Consider the following 12,994-nt stretch of genomic DNA (forward strand, 5'->3'; position numbering starts at 1 on the left):
TTTCATTAGAATCACAACGCACGGGCGTTGGCTACCCCTGTTGGATTTCTGCCTGCCGCGTAAAAAGGCGCCGAGTGCGGAAGGGGAGCGGCCCCTTCAAGCGGTCCAGCCTAAGGAAAAGGGGAAAGCCTCGCCGAGGCTGCGTTTCTGTGTGTCTGTGCGAAGGCAGGAGCTGCTCAGCCCGCCAGCTGCCTGCTTGCCTGCCTGCCTTCCTGCCATCTCCTCTGGGCGTGCTCAGCCGGCGCCGCCGGATGGGAGGGAGAGAAGGAGGCTGAGCGGAGCTCCGGAGAGCAGCTCTCATCCGGCTGGGCGATGGCCGCAGCCCCGATCCTGGGTCTCCTGCTTCTGTCGCGGCTCTACTCCCGAGGAGACAGCGCGGGGCTCGGCCGGGCGGGGGCTGAGAGCCAGCAGGAGGCGGAGGTGAGGCTCCCAAGAGCAGGGAAGGGAGGGGTTAATGCCCAGATTTCTTCCCAAGAAAGAGGTGCTCATGAACTTTTCTGGCTAACTGGATGCAAAGAAGTTTCTGTTTTTAAAACCCGTGCTTACTCAATTTTGTGTGTGTGTGTGTGTGTGTGTGTGTGTGTGTGTGTGAAAGAGAGAGAGAGAGAGAGAGAGAGAGAGAGAGAGAGAGAGAGAGAGTGCCCTCTCCAACTTTCAGAAACACCAACCTTCAGACTGGTGGGTTTTTATTTTATTTTAATTTGGGTGTTTCCTGCAATAATTATGGCACAACAGCAGGGCATCATTGGTAGGTTTATTCTGATTTAGCTTGTGCCGAGATGCGTCCCCAATGCTATCATGCTATTGCTGTCTGGAAGGGCCATAAATCAGAGGAATAAATGTGTGGCAGAAAGTTACAAGACTCCAGCAGGGAGCTATGAGTTATGCCCTGATGGGAAAGGAAGCTGAGTGACAGCTCCCAAAATCTGCAGACACAAACAGCGGAGGAGCGACCATAGCTCAGTGGTCAGAGCATCTGTCTTGCATTCAGAAGGTCCCAAATTCAAATCCTGGCATCTCCATGTAGAGCTGAGAGAGAGAGCCCTGCCTGAAATCTTGGGGAGCTGCTACCAGTCAGTATAGGGAATACAGTGGTACCTCGAGTTAAGAACTTAATTCGTTCTGGAGGTCCGTTCTTAACCTGAAACTGTTCTTAACCTGAAGCATCAATTTAGCTAGTGGGGCCTCTTGCTGCCGCCATGCCGCCGGAGCCCGATTTCTGTTCTCATCCTGAAGCAAAGTTCTGAACCTGAAGCACTATTTCTGGGTTAACGGAGTCTGTAACCTGAAGCGTATGTAACCCCAGGTACCATTGTACTGAGCCAGATGGACCCAATGGTCTAACTCAGTTTGAAGCAACTGCCCATGTTCCTATTTAATTGTGCCATTTATCCAGAGGCATGAGGACTGGATTCTTTCTTTATTTTTAGGTGAAGGTCGGTAGCTCAGTGCTAGAACACCTGCCTTGCCTGCAGAAGGCCCCAATTTCAATCCCTGGCATCTCCAGGGCTGGAAGAGACCCCCAGCCTAAAATCCCAGAGAGCCTCTGCCACTCAATGTAGACAGTACTGAGCTAGATGAATCAACAATCTGACTCGGTCTCCTATGTTCCTAGAATTCAAAGGGATGTGTGTCTGTTCTTAATTACCTGTCCTTCTCCCTAATGTTCCAGGGCAACAAATTAAAACATAATAATTTTTTTTAAAAAAAAAAACTGTTTAAAGCAATTTACAATTACTGTGGTACCACAGGTTACATACGCTTCAGGTTACATACGCTTCAGGTTACAGACTCTGCTAACCCAGAAATAGTGCTTCAGGTTAAGAACTTTGCTTCAGGATGAGAACAGAAATCGTGCTCCGGCGGCGCGGCAGCAGCGGGAGGCCCCATTAGCTAAAGTGGTACCTCAGGTTAAGAACAGTTTCAGGTTAAGAACAGACGACCAGGTGAGACTACCAGTGTCCAAATGCAGTCTCACCATAGATTTGTATAACGGTATTATGATACAGTGGTACCTTGGGTTAATTCGTTCTGGAGGTCCGTACTTAACCTGAAACTGTTCTTAACCTGAGGTACCATTTTAGCTAATGGGGCCACCTGCTGCCACCGCACGATTTCCATTCTCATCCTGAAGCAAAGTTCTTAACCCGAGGTACTATTTCTGGGTTAGCAGAGTCTGTAACCTGAAGTGTCTGTAACCTGAAGCATCTGTAACCCGAGGTACCACTGTATTGGCAGTTTTATTTTGACCCTCGTGGCCCCTTCCAGCTCTACAGTCCTATATGATTTTCATTTCATTTCCTAATGATCCCTTGCATGGAGTTTGCCCTTTTCGTAGCAACTGCACACTGCGTTGACATCTGCATTGAGCTATCCACTACAACCCCAAAGTCTCGTTCCTGGTCCATCACCTCCAGTTCACACCCCGTGAGTCTATATGTGAAATTAAGATTGCTTACTCCCAGACAATTTAGCATCATCAGCAAACGTGGCCACTTCACTGCTCACTCCTAACTCTACAGTAGATCCCTTATAAACAAGCTAAAAAGCACACAATACATATGCGCTCAATACATCTCTTTCTTAACATGCCTTCCTGGCCTGTGGCTTTCTGAGCACAGCCTCTGGCCCACACCATCTGGAGAGCTTTCTTTTGTCTGTATTCAACCCATCCTCCATTATGCTAAACAAGGATCTGAGAGGCAGAGGGCTATGGAAAGGTCTCCTGTTTGTTTCCTGCCTTATGGAATATTCTATAGAAAAGGGCATTTCCTCCTTTGCAGGCTTGGAGGGAGAACAGGGGGGGGGGGAGAGAGAGAGAGGCTGCTTGGAGTCTTAAGAGAGGCTGTTTGCTATGGCCTCAGGATCAAGGGCAGAGCCTTGAAAGCTGTCATCTATCTGATCTATCAATTTTAATCTATCTCTCTCTAAACTGGATGCCTTCATCTAATCAGTTAAGGTTGTGCTGCTGTTATCTGGAAAGCTTGTAACCAGAATTAGGCTCTGCCTGGGGAAGAGGAGGAGGTGAACAAATGTCTTCTAACTCAGCACTGGTGTGCAAAAAGGAAAAGAAAAACCTACATCATAGTGTTGCTGCGAGAACAAAATGGCGGCAGAGGGACAGTGCATACTACTTTGTGTTTATTTTATGCTTGCTTTTCTTAGCATACTGAATGCATTTTCCCCCAGTGTCCCCCAAATTTCATGATCGCTGAAGTACATCCCACCTGGCCCCTGAATTAAAATTGGGGGCACAGCTTCACTGTCACACCTGAAACAAGCTGCATGTTTTTAGCATGCAAAGGTAGAAATCTCATGTTCCTTTTCAAGCACTTTAATGACACACATCACTGCGGTCCACCCTAGTTATGCCTTTCATCATCATCATCATCATCATCATCATCATCATCATCATCACATCACCTCCAGCTATTTTGGGAGAAGACTTTTCCTGACCTGCTTAGCTTAGGAGCTCATACACAGTGCCCTGCTGTGATTAGACAGGCTGCTTCCAGATTTTGCCATTTTGGGGTGGGATTCAGTTGCGCTGCATGGCATTTATTTCCCATATTTTCTCCAAGGAGCTCAAGGTGGCGTACATGTTTCTCCTTGCTTCACATTCGACCCCCACAACTGTGGTAATTGTACTTTACAGAGTTGTGCAGAAGTTGGCCTGGGTGGTTTGAACTGTTTTTAATAGTTCTCTTTTCTCCTAGAAAAACCAGGCAACACTTGCTTTTCAAAGTTTAAAAACAACATATGACTTGAACCTGCTGTACTTGCTCTGGTCAGATTGCATGTACAAGAGAGGTAGCTGATACTTGTGTTCAGTGGCGTAGCGTGGGTTGTCAGCACCCGGGACAAGGCAAGTAATTTGCACCCCCTAACCCGTGGATTTGCACCCCCTAACCCGTGGATTTGCACCCCCTAACCCGTGGATTTGTGCCCCCTAACCCGTGGATTTGCGCCCCCTAACCCTAACCCCCAGATGTTGCGCCCGGTGCGGCCGGCCCCCCCCTGCACCCCCCACGCTACGCCACTGCTTGTGTTACTGAAACATATTTTACACGAATTTGTATCTGAGACTGACTGATATTTACAGACTGACTCAGAGGACAGGTAGTAGCGTACACAACACACTTGCTGCTTTCACTGTTAAAACTCTCACAGAGTTGATAACTGAACTAACTGGGGGTGAAATTCCTCAGTATATATGACAAGATTCTATGCTATAGCATTAACCCTTTGCATAACATTTTGGATGCACCATTCCCACAACAACAACAACCCTGTGAAATAATTTAGACTGAGAGGCAGGAACTGGCTCAAGGTCACCCAGTGAGCTTCCATGTGACTGTGTGGGAATTTGAACCCTGATCTCTCCCAGGTCCTAGTGTGACACTCTAACCACTACACCACACTGACTCTCATTCACATGCTGGCAAATTCAATTTCTCCAATTAAATTCAGACTTTTTTTTTATATCCCACGTTCATGATGATTTGTGCTCATGGTGCTTTTGGGGCAGCCACACACGATTCTGCTTTCAGTACTGTTTGTTCCTGCAAAGGTTTCAGGGTGGTTACCCTGCTTCATTTCCAGTCAGTGCGAACGCAGTAACTTTCTGCTGAAATCCCTTAACTCTTTCATATTACAAATGTTCTGGTAAATTTTTGTCCCACTTTCGTTGCACTATAACCCTTCTGGACAGCAACAATGTGGTAGCTTTGGGGAAGCATTGAAGAAGCTGAAGCAGAATATATCCAGAATACAGTGGTACCTCAGGTTATAAACGCTTCGGGTTACAAACGCTCCAGGTTACAGACTCTGCTAACCCAGAAATAGTACCTCAGGTTAAGAACTTCACTTCAGGATGAGAACAGAAATCGTGCAGCAGCGGCGCGGTGACAGCAGGAGGCTCCATTAGCTAAAGTGGTACCTCAGGTTAAGAATGGTTTCAGGTTAAGAACGGACCTCCAGAATGAATTAAGGTACCACTGTACCAGAGGTACCACTGTATATGCAGAAAATACCCTCTCTTACTATGCTGGAACTCATGGGCAGCCAATGAAGCTGAAAGTTGGAAGATTCAGGACAGATAAAAGTGCTTCTTTACGTTAAACTATGGAACTCACTCCTGCGGCGGCCAGTGATGTCCACCCACTTGGATGGCTTTAACGGAGAATTAGGCAGATTCATGGAGGAGAAGGCTATGTTCTGCCTCCATAGCTGGAGGCAGCAATACTCCTGAATACCAGTTGCTGGCAACCACAAAAGGTGGTGGGCTTCCCATAGGGACCTGGTGGCCACTGTGAGAGCAAGATGCTAGACTTGATCTAGCAGGATCGCCTTAAGTTCTTACATGCAAAAACTTGCCATTTGCAAGGGGCCCAAGGTTGATTTGGCGCTTTTGCAAACAAAAAGAGGAAAATAGCACCACATAGAGTCTAACAAAGAGGATAGTACTTCGGTTTCATCAATGTCCCTAGCATTGCTGAAACAGCGGAAAGGCATGTCAGTCTCACCTTTGTCTCTTTGGTGGGTTTAAGTCAGCCTTCCCTAGCCAGCACCTTCCAGAGGTTTTAGACTACAATTCACACCAGCCCTAGCTGGGGTTGATGGGATTTGTAGTCCATAACAGCTAGAGGGTTGGTCCCCTGGCTGGGAAAGGCTCGTTTACGTATTTCTGCGTGATCCAGCATTAGTGAAATTGACACATACCCTCCAACATGCCTGGGAGGAAAAAAGGGATATAAGTCTTTTGGGGCTGCACTCCCAGGCGAATAATTTGACTTGCATGAGAGCACGGCGCCCAAAAGCCTGCATCTTTCAGGGCCACGATCTCGCAAGAGCCAAGCAGGACATTCCAGGAGCCCATCAGAAGCTGAGATGGCTTCTTTAATTTCCAGGATGTCCCACTTAAAATGGGCCGGTTGAGGGGTATGTATGTTGGCAAAGTTTCTCCCCAATGTTGACTGTTTCTCAAAAGGTGAAAATTGGAGGGTGGGGCAGTGGGAAGACCTGACATCTTGGAGATATTCTCTGCTGTGGAAAGGGAGGAAAAATCTTACCATACACTCCTATACAGGAAGAGAGAGAGAGGACTGATCCACACAATATGATTAAAGCTTCCAGTTCCTTCACCAGGGGATTTAAAGATACAGATACTTAGGATTTTGTTATGCCATCTCCACTTTACCTGATGAAGGGCCTGATAGGGCTGAAATGTGCAGGATTATAAACTTTTGGATATTAAACCGTTTCTCTCTCTATAAATCTCTTTTTAGAAGATAGCCTTGAAGATTTCTAATGCAGAAAGACTGGAAATCTTAGTCTAATGTTAAACAACAGTATGAAATTTTGTTACTTTTTATTAGATTTTTTTTTGTGATCGTATTTTTTGTAATTGTAAGCTTTTAAAATTGTTTTTAGTATTGTGTCTTAGATTGTAACCCATCCTGGCACTTTAGGAGGAAGGGCAGGTAATAAATTAAAAGAACAACAATAATCCCCGCCCTCTCATTTTGCCTGGATTTCCCTTTTGCTGCAAGGACAGAGGAACAGCAGCAAAAAAAATGAAAATAAAACAAAGACCCTCCTGTCTCCTCTCCTCTGCTGTCCCAGGTATGTGGCATCTCACATCTAGCAGGCCTTGGGGCGGAGGGTCTCTGGCTCTCCAGAGAAATGGAAAAATTTATGGCCTCTGCCTTTTTGTTCCATGGGGTGGTGTTTATGTCCGGAATCTGGGCTGATAAGGGGAAGGGAGAACAGAGCTGGCACACAAACTCACTCTGGAATGAAGAGGCTAGGCTCAGCCGGACTGAATGGACTGTGAACAAAAGCTCGGGTTTTTTTGCAGTTCGGAAGGGGAGCCGCTTCTTGGCAAGAGTAAAAGGTGCACAAAGAGAAATTGAAGTGACATCAAGATCCACCACCATGCCTCCGAAAAGTGCTTGGAAGCTTTAGCTGTTCCAGAATGCGACGTCCAGGCTGCTGACTGGGTCTGGTTACAGGGAGCATGTTACTCCCCTGTGAAAACCAGCTTGTTGCTGGTTTAATTTTTCTGAATGTTTTAATTTGGTTTTTTTTTCTAAAAATGTCCTTGTTTTCTTCTATTTGTAAATCACTTTGAGGTTTCTTACAATCAAGCAGTGTATGAATTTATTATAATCTATAATATTATAATTATGTTATATTATGTTATATTATATTATATTATATTATATTATATTATATTATATTATATTATATTATATTATATTATATTATATTATATTATATTATATTATATTATATTATATTATATTATATTATATTATATTATATTATATTATATTATATTATATTATACAAGCTTCTTCAACCTTGGCCCTCCAAATGTTTTGAGACTACAATTCCCATCATCCCTGACCTAGCTAGGGAGCATGCTAGCTAGGGAGCATGGTGGGAGTTGTAGGCCAAAAACATCTGGAGGGCTGAGGTTGAGGAAGCCTGATAATAATATAATATAATATAATATAATATAATATAATATAATATAATATAATATAATATAATATAATATAATATAATATAATATAATATAATATAATATAATATAATATAATATAATATAATATAATATAATATAATATAAATAGAATAGAATAGAATAGAATAGAATAGAATAGAATAGTATCTCGGTTTTCGAACGTGCCTTGGAAGTTGAACATACCACGTGGCTTCCGTATTGAGTTTTCTGAATTGACCTTTCCGGTTTGAGGCTTCCATTTTGAGTTTTTGGTTTTTGAGCATTTTGGAAACTCACACAGTCTTCCGGAATGGATTACGTTCGAAAACCGAGGTACCACTGATTAATATAATATAATATAATAATAATAACATTTATTGCATAATCTCTGGGCAGTAGGATCCTCTGTGCATAAGATCAACATTTTCTGACAATCTTGATCTAATTTTTAATCCTCCTCTCCTTTTGATTTTAGAAGTTCCTTAGAAAATATGGCTATTTTGGGTCCATGCACCAAAGGTTGGATCCAGCTGAATTCTCAGAGGCCATTAGGTAAGTGTGACAGCTGTCCTGTGGCTGCCACCATTGTCAATCTGGCCTTGTCCCAAGTTTGTCAATGTGGGATGGAGCATGCAGAGACAGACCCTTCCTCCTCCTTCCATTTTATTTATATGTCCAGGGCTAGCCAACGAGGTGCCCACCAGACGTTGTGGACTACAAGGCCCATTGTCCCTGGCCATTGACCATGCTGACTGGGGCTGATGGGAGTCGAGCAACATTAGGAGGCCTACAGGTTCCTGCACTGCAGCACCCAATGATGTTGCAAGGTCTGAGGGCACAAGGGCACCACCTCGCCCATGAGTTCTAGTGTTATGAAAGAGAGGAGCTTTTCTCCATGAGCATTCTGGAGTTTTGCACTTGTCTAGCTATTGGGATGCATTAGAATTCATGTGTCATCAGTGGGGGAGCATTGCTGAACAACCCATAAAGCAGAATAAACCCACCGCTAGGGCACTATTATTGCGTTTAGGCCTTGTTGCAGAGCACGCCCACAATAAAACGCCTATCTGGAGGGGTCCATAAATTAACACGTGCACATTTTATGAAAGCGTCGTCTCCCTGCTTGCTCTCTCTTAAGACGTGGAGTGAGTGGGCTGCCTCAGGAGGACAGCGCCAGGCAGATTCTGGAGGCCTACATGTTAATTTTACTTCAACTGCTTTAAGACATTCTGCTTTAAGACAGCTGTGTTGGAATCGCAGCTCCCCCAACTCTCAAGCCTAGCCCGTAAAACCCAACCCATTCTGCTCAGCCTTGCTGCTCTCTCACTCAAAGCACAGAGTGAGGCCTCTGCTCTGTCGTTTTCCCTTGTATGGGCCTAGCCTCCTGTGGAGGACAAGATCTGTAGAAGCGTTGCAATTCGGGCCCGACTGGAAGATTCCAGAAATGCCATTGCTGCATTCTGGACTCCAGCCATCTTCAAACACTCCTTCTGAGAATTTATTATTATTATTATTATTTAAATTTTCTCCCTCCGCCCTTATCCCACTGTCGCTGCCAAAGCCCACTATTGAAAGTACTTCCCTGTTCAAAAAACAAATGCCATAAAGTTACATTGCGTGTTTCAATCATATGACGCCACTGCTTTATGGCAGGGTGAAGGGGACAGTGAGGTGTAGTGGTTAGAGCGCTGGACTAGGGTCTTGGGGGGGTGCAGACCAGGGTTCCAGTCCTGGTTCAGCCATGAAGCTCAGCTGGTTGACCCTGGGGGCCAATCCCTGCCTCTCAGCTTAACCTACCTCACAGGGTTGTTGTGGGGAAGGGGAGAAAAGGTGTGATATACGGTAAATGTAATAAATAAACAAATTTTGCACCTGGGCTGCCAAGCAGCCAAGAACCTGGGACCTATTGCATTCAGAGGGTCGCCTCTGTTACTACAACTCTTCCCCCCAAAATTAGGCAAGATTCTAGTCCTCATGGATGTGAATAAAGGGCTAGTTTAAATGGGAACATGGGAAGGTGTCTTATCCAGAGTCAGACCACAGGTCCATCCAGCTCAGGATTGTCCACACTGACTGGCCAGCTGCCCTCCAGGAATTCAGACACAAGTCCCTCCCAGTCCTCCCTGGAGATGGCATTGGGGATTGAACCCGGCGCCGTCTGCATGCAAAGGAGATGTTCTACTGCTGAGCTAGGGCCCATCCTTCAAGGTACAGCCCTCGGTTCCTCAGGGGAACTTGTGGCCTCTTGCATCCCAGGTGAGAATCAGACATAGGCCACACACAACCCATGCATTTAAAGCACATGACTTCTTCCCCCAAAGAATCTTGGGAACTGTAGTTTGTGATGACTGCTGGGATTGTAGTTTGGTGAGGAGAAAGCTACTGTGCCCAGGACTCTCCTGGGGAAGCCATGTGCTTTAAGTATATGATGCGGATCTCAACCTAGAGACCTAGACCAAGGAGCATCATCCGCCAACCAAGTCCTCCTCTCTTGCAGGGAATTCCAGTGGGTGTACCACCTGCCCCTCAGCGGTGCCCTCGACGCCTCCACTATCCGCCACATGAGCCTCCCCCGATGCGGCGTGAATGACCTAGACAGCCGATCCGCATGGAAGGACCGGGTGGATTCGATGCTTTTGGGAAGGGCCGTCAGGAGGAGGCGCCGGAAACGGTTCTCTCATCAGAGTAAGTCTTTCTGGGGCTTTCCTCTGAGCTCTTTCTCCCTCTCAGTGCCCCTCTTTTCTCGCTCCCGTGCCACAGCCTCTGGTGTGGTGCAGCTTGCCTTCTCTTTTGCTCCCCTATCCCACCCCGACTTCTTGCAAATCCAGGATTGTGATGCAGCACTACAAATCCTCCAGTGATGGGGCTGCGTGATGACAGCCTTACATTCATATGTACATAGGAAGATAGTGAAAATGTCCTGCTGGTGGCCAATGTCACCAGACTTCACTGTCCCTCCTATGGGACCAGGAGTATTCAGTGGCTGAGTGTGCTCGACTGTGTTAGGCTGCAGGGTCAGAGCTATCGCAGTCCTTTGGGGAAGGGCTGTGGCTGAGTGACAGCATCTGCTTTGCATGCAGAAGGTTCAGTTCCGGACAGCATCTCCAAGCAGGGCTGGGATTATTTTGTGCGTGAGGAACCTGGCCAGCTGCTGCCAGTCAGCGCAGACAGTGCTGAGCTGGATGGACCAATGGTCTGATTCACTCTAACGCAGTGGTTCCCAACCTTTTTTTGGCCATGCCCCACCTAAGCATCTTTAAAATCCTGGTGTCCCCCTCCCCGTGACATATAATTCTTATTATTCAAAAAGTAAACTCCTATGCACATGATAAAAGGTAAAGGTAAAGGTCCCCTGGCAGTTAACTTCAGTCACGAATGACTCTGGGGTTGCGGCGCTCATCTCGCTTTACTGGCCGAGGGAGCCAGCGTTTGTCTGCAGACAGTTTTTCTGGGTCATGTGGCCAGCATGACTAAGCCGCTTCAGGCGAAACCAGAGCAGCGCATACAAACGCCGTTTACCTTCCCGCTGGAGCGGTACCTATTTATCTACTTGCACTTTAACATGCTTTCGAACTGCTGGGTTGGCAGGAGCTGGGACCGAGCAACGGGAGCTCACCCCGACACAGGGATTTGAACCACCGACCTTCCAATTGGCAAGCCCTAGGCTCAGTGGTTTAGAAAGCCTAAAAAGCCATTAACTGGTCTAAAGCTTCCAAACTGCTCCCCTTAAAAATCAAATTGCCCCACATTGGGAACCACAGCTCTAAGGCAACTTGCTGTGGCCTCTACAGATTCTCAGTTAGAGTAGCTGCTTACCCACTGCCCAAAATTAAGAACTGCATCACTCCCAGAAAGAAGTCAACCAAGTTTGTATCACATATTGCTAGATTTTTAAACAGTACTTACAGATGCAGAATTAGAAGTGATGACTATCATTTAAATAGAGATACATCTCATAGCAGTGGAAGATTTGTTGTTGTTGTTTAGTCGTTTAGTCATGTCCGACTCTTCGTGACCCCATGGACCAGAACACGCCAGGCACTTCTGTCCTCCACTGCTTCCCGCAGTTTGGTCAAACTCATGTTTGTAGCTTCGAGAACACTATCCAACCATCTCATCCCCTGTCGTCCCCTTCTCCTTGTGCCCTCAATCTTTCCCAACATCAGGGTCTTTTCCAGAGAGTCTTCTCTTCTCATGAGGTGGCCAAAGTACTGGAGCCTCAGCTGAGCACTCAGGGCTGATTTCCTTCAGAATGGAGAGGTTTGATCTTCTTGCAGTCCATGGGACTCTCAAGAGTCTCTTCCAGCACCATAATTCAAAAGCATCAATTCTTCGGCGATCAGCCTTCTTTATGGTCCAGCTCTCACTTCCATACATCACTACTGGGAAAACCATAGCTTTTACTATACGGACCTTTGTTGGCAAGGTGATGTCTCTGCTTTTTAAGAAGCTGTCTAGGTTGGTCATTGCTTTTCTCCCAAGAAGCAGGCGTCTCTTAATTTTGTGGCTGCTGTCACCATCTGCAGTGATCATGGAGCCCAAGAAAGTAAAATCTCTCACTGCCTCCATTTCTTCCCCTTCTATTTGCTAGGAGGTGATGGGACCAGTGGCCATGATCTTCGTTTTTTTGATGCTGAACTTCAGACCATATTTTGCGCTCTCCTCTTTCACCCTCAATAAAAGGTTCTTTAATTCCTCCTCACTTTCTGCCATCAAGGTTGTGTCATCTGCATATCTGAGGTTGTTGATATTTCTTCCAGCAATCTTAATTCCAGCTAGGGATTCATCCAGCCCAGCCTTTCGCATGATGAATTCTGCATATAAGTTAAATAACCAGGGAGACAATATACAGCCTTGTCGTACTCCTTTCCCAATTTTGAACCAATCAGTTGTTCCATATCCAGTTCTAACTGTAGCCTCTTGTCCCACATAGAGATTTCTCAGGAGACAGATGAGGTGATCAGGCACTCCCATTTCTTTAAGAACCTGCCATAGTTTGCTGTGGTCGACACAGTCAAAGGCTTTTGCATAGTCAATGAAGCAGAAGTAGATGTCTTTCTGGAACTCTCTAGCTTTCTCCATAATCCAGCGCATGTTTGCAATTTGGTCTCTGGTTCCTCTGCCTCTTCTAAATCCAGTTTGCACTTCTGGGAGTTCTCGGTCCACATACTGCTTGAGCCTTCCTTGTAGAATTTTAAGCATAACCTTGCTAGCGTGTGAAATGAGTGCAATTGTGCGGTAGTTGGAGCATTTTTTAGCACTGCCCTTCTTTGGGATTGGGATGTAGACTGATCTTCTCCAATCCTCTGGCCACTGCTGAGTTTTCCAAACTTGCTGGCATATTGAGTGTAGCACCTTAACAGCATCATCTTTTAAAATCTTAAGTAGTTCAGCTGTAATACCATCACTTCCACTGGCCTTGTTATTTGCAGTGCTTTCTAAGGCCCATTTGACTTCACTCTCCAGGATGTCTGGCTGAAGGTC

At 45.9% G+C, this 12,994-nt stretch overlaps 1 protein-coding gene across 2 annotated transcripts in view; it reads left to right on the forward strand.

Annotated features, from left to right (window-relative positions):
- Positions 1-12,994, forward strand: part of MMP28 (matrix metallopeptidase 28) — a 27,582-nt gene continuing 14,588 nt past the window's right edge. Inside the window, exons 1-3 of one of the 2 annotated variants that reach the window (XM_083479318.1) lie at positions 1-420; positions 7,986-8,062; positions 10,008-10,195. In XM_083479318.1, coding sequence (XP_083335444.1) covers positions 313-420; positions 7,986-8,062; positions 10,008-10,195 — 373 coding nt within the window. In that variant the 5' untranslated portion in view covers positions 1-312. The remainder of the gene's footprint in view (positions 421-7,985; positions 8,063-10,007; positions 10,196-12,994) is intronic. The other variant, XM_083479317.1, reaches the window with a different exon arrangement.

This window comes from Podarcis liolepis, assembly GCF_965112155.1.
Source record: "Podarcis liolepis genome assembly, chromosome: 16".
NCBI classification, from domain to species: domain Eukaryota; kingdom Metazoa; phylum Chordata; class Lepidosauria; order Squamata; family Lacertidae; genus Podarcis; species Podarcis liolepis.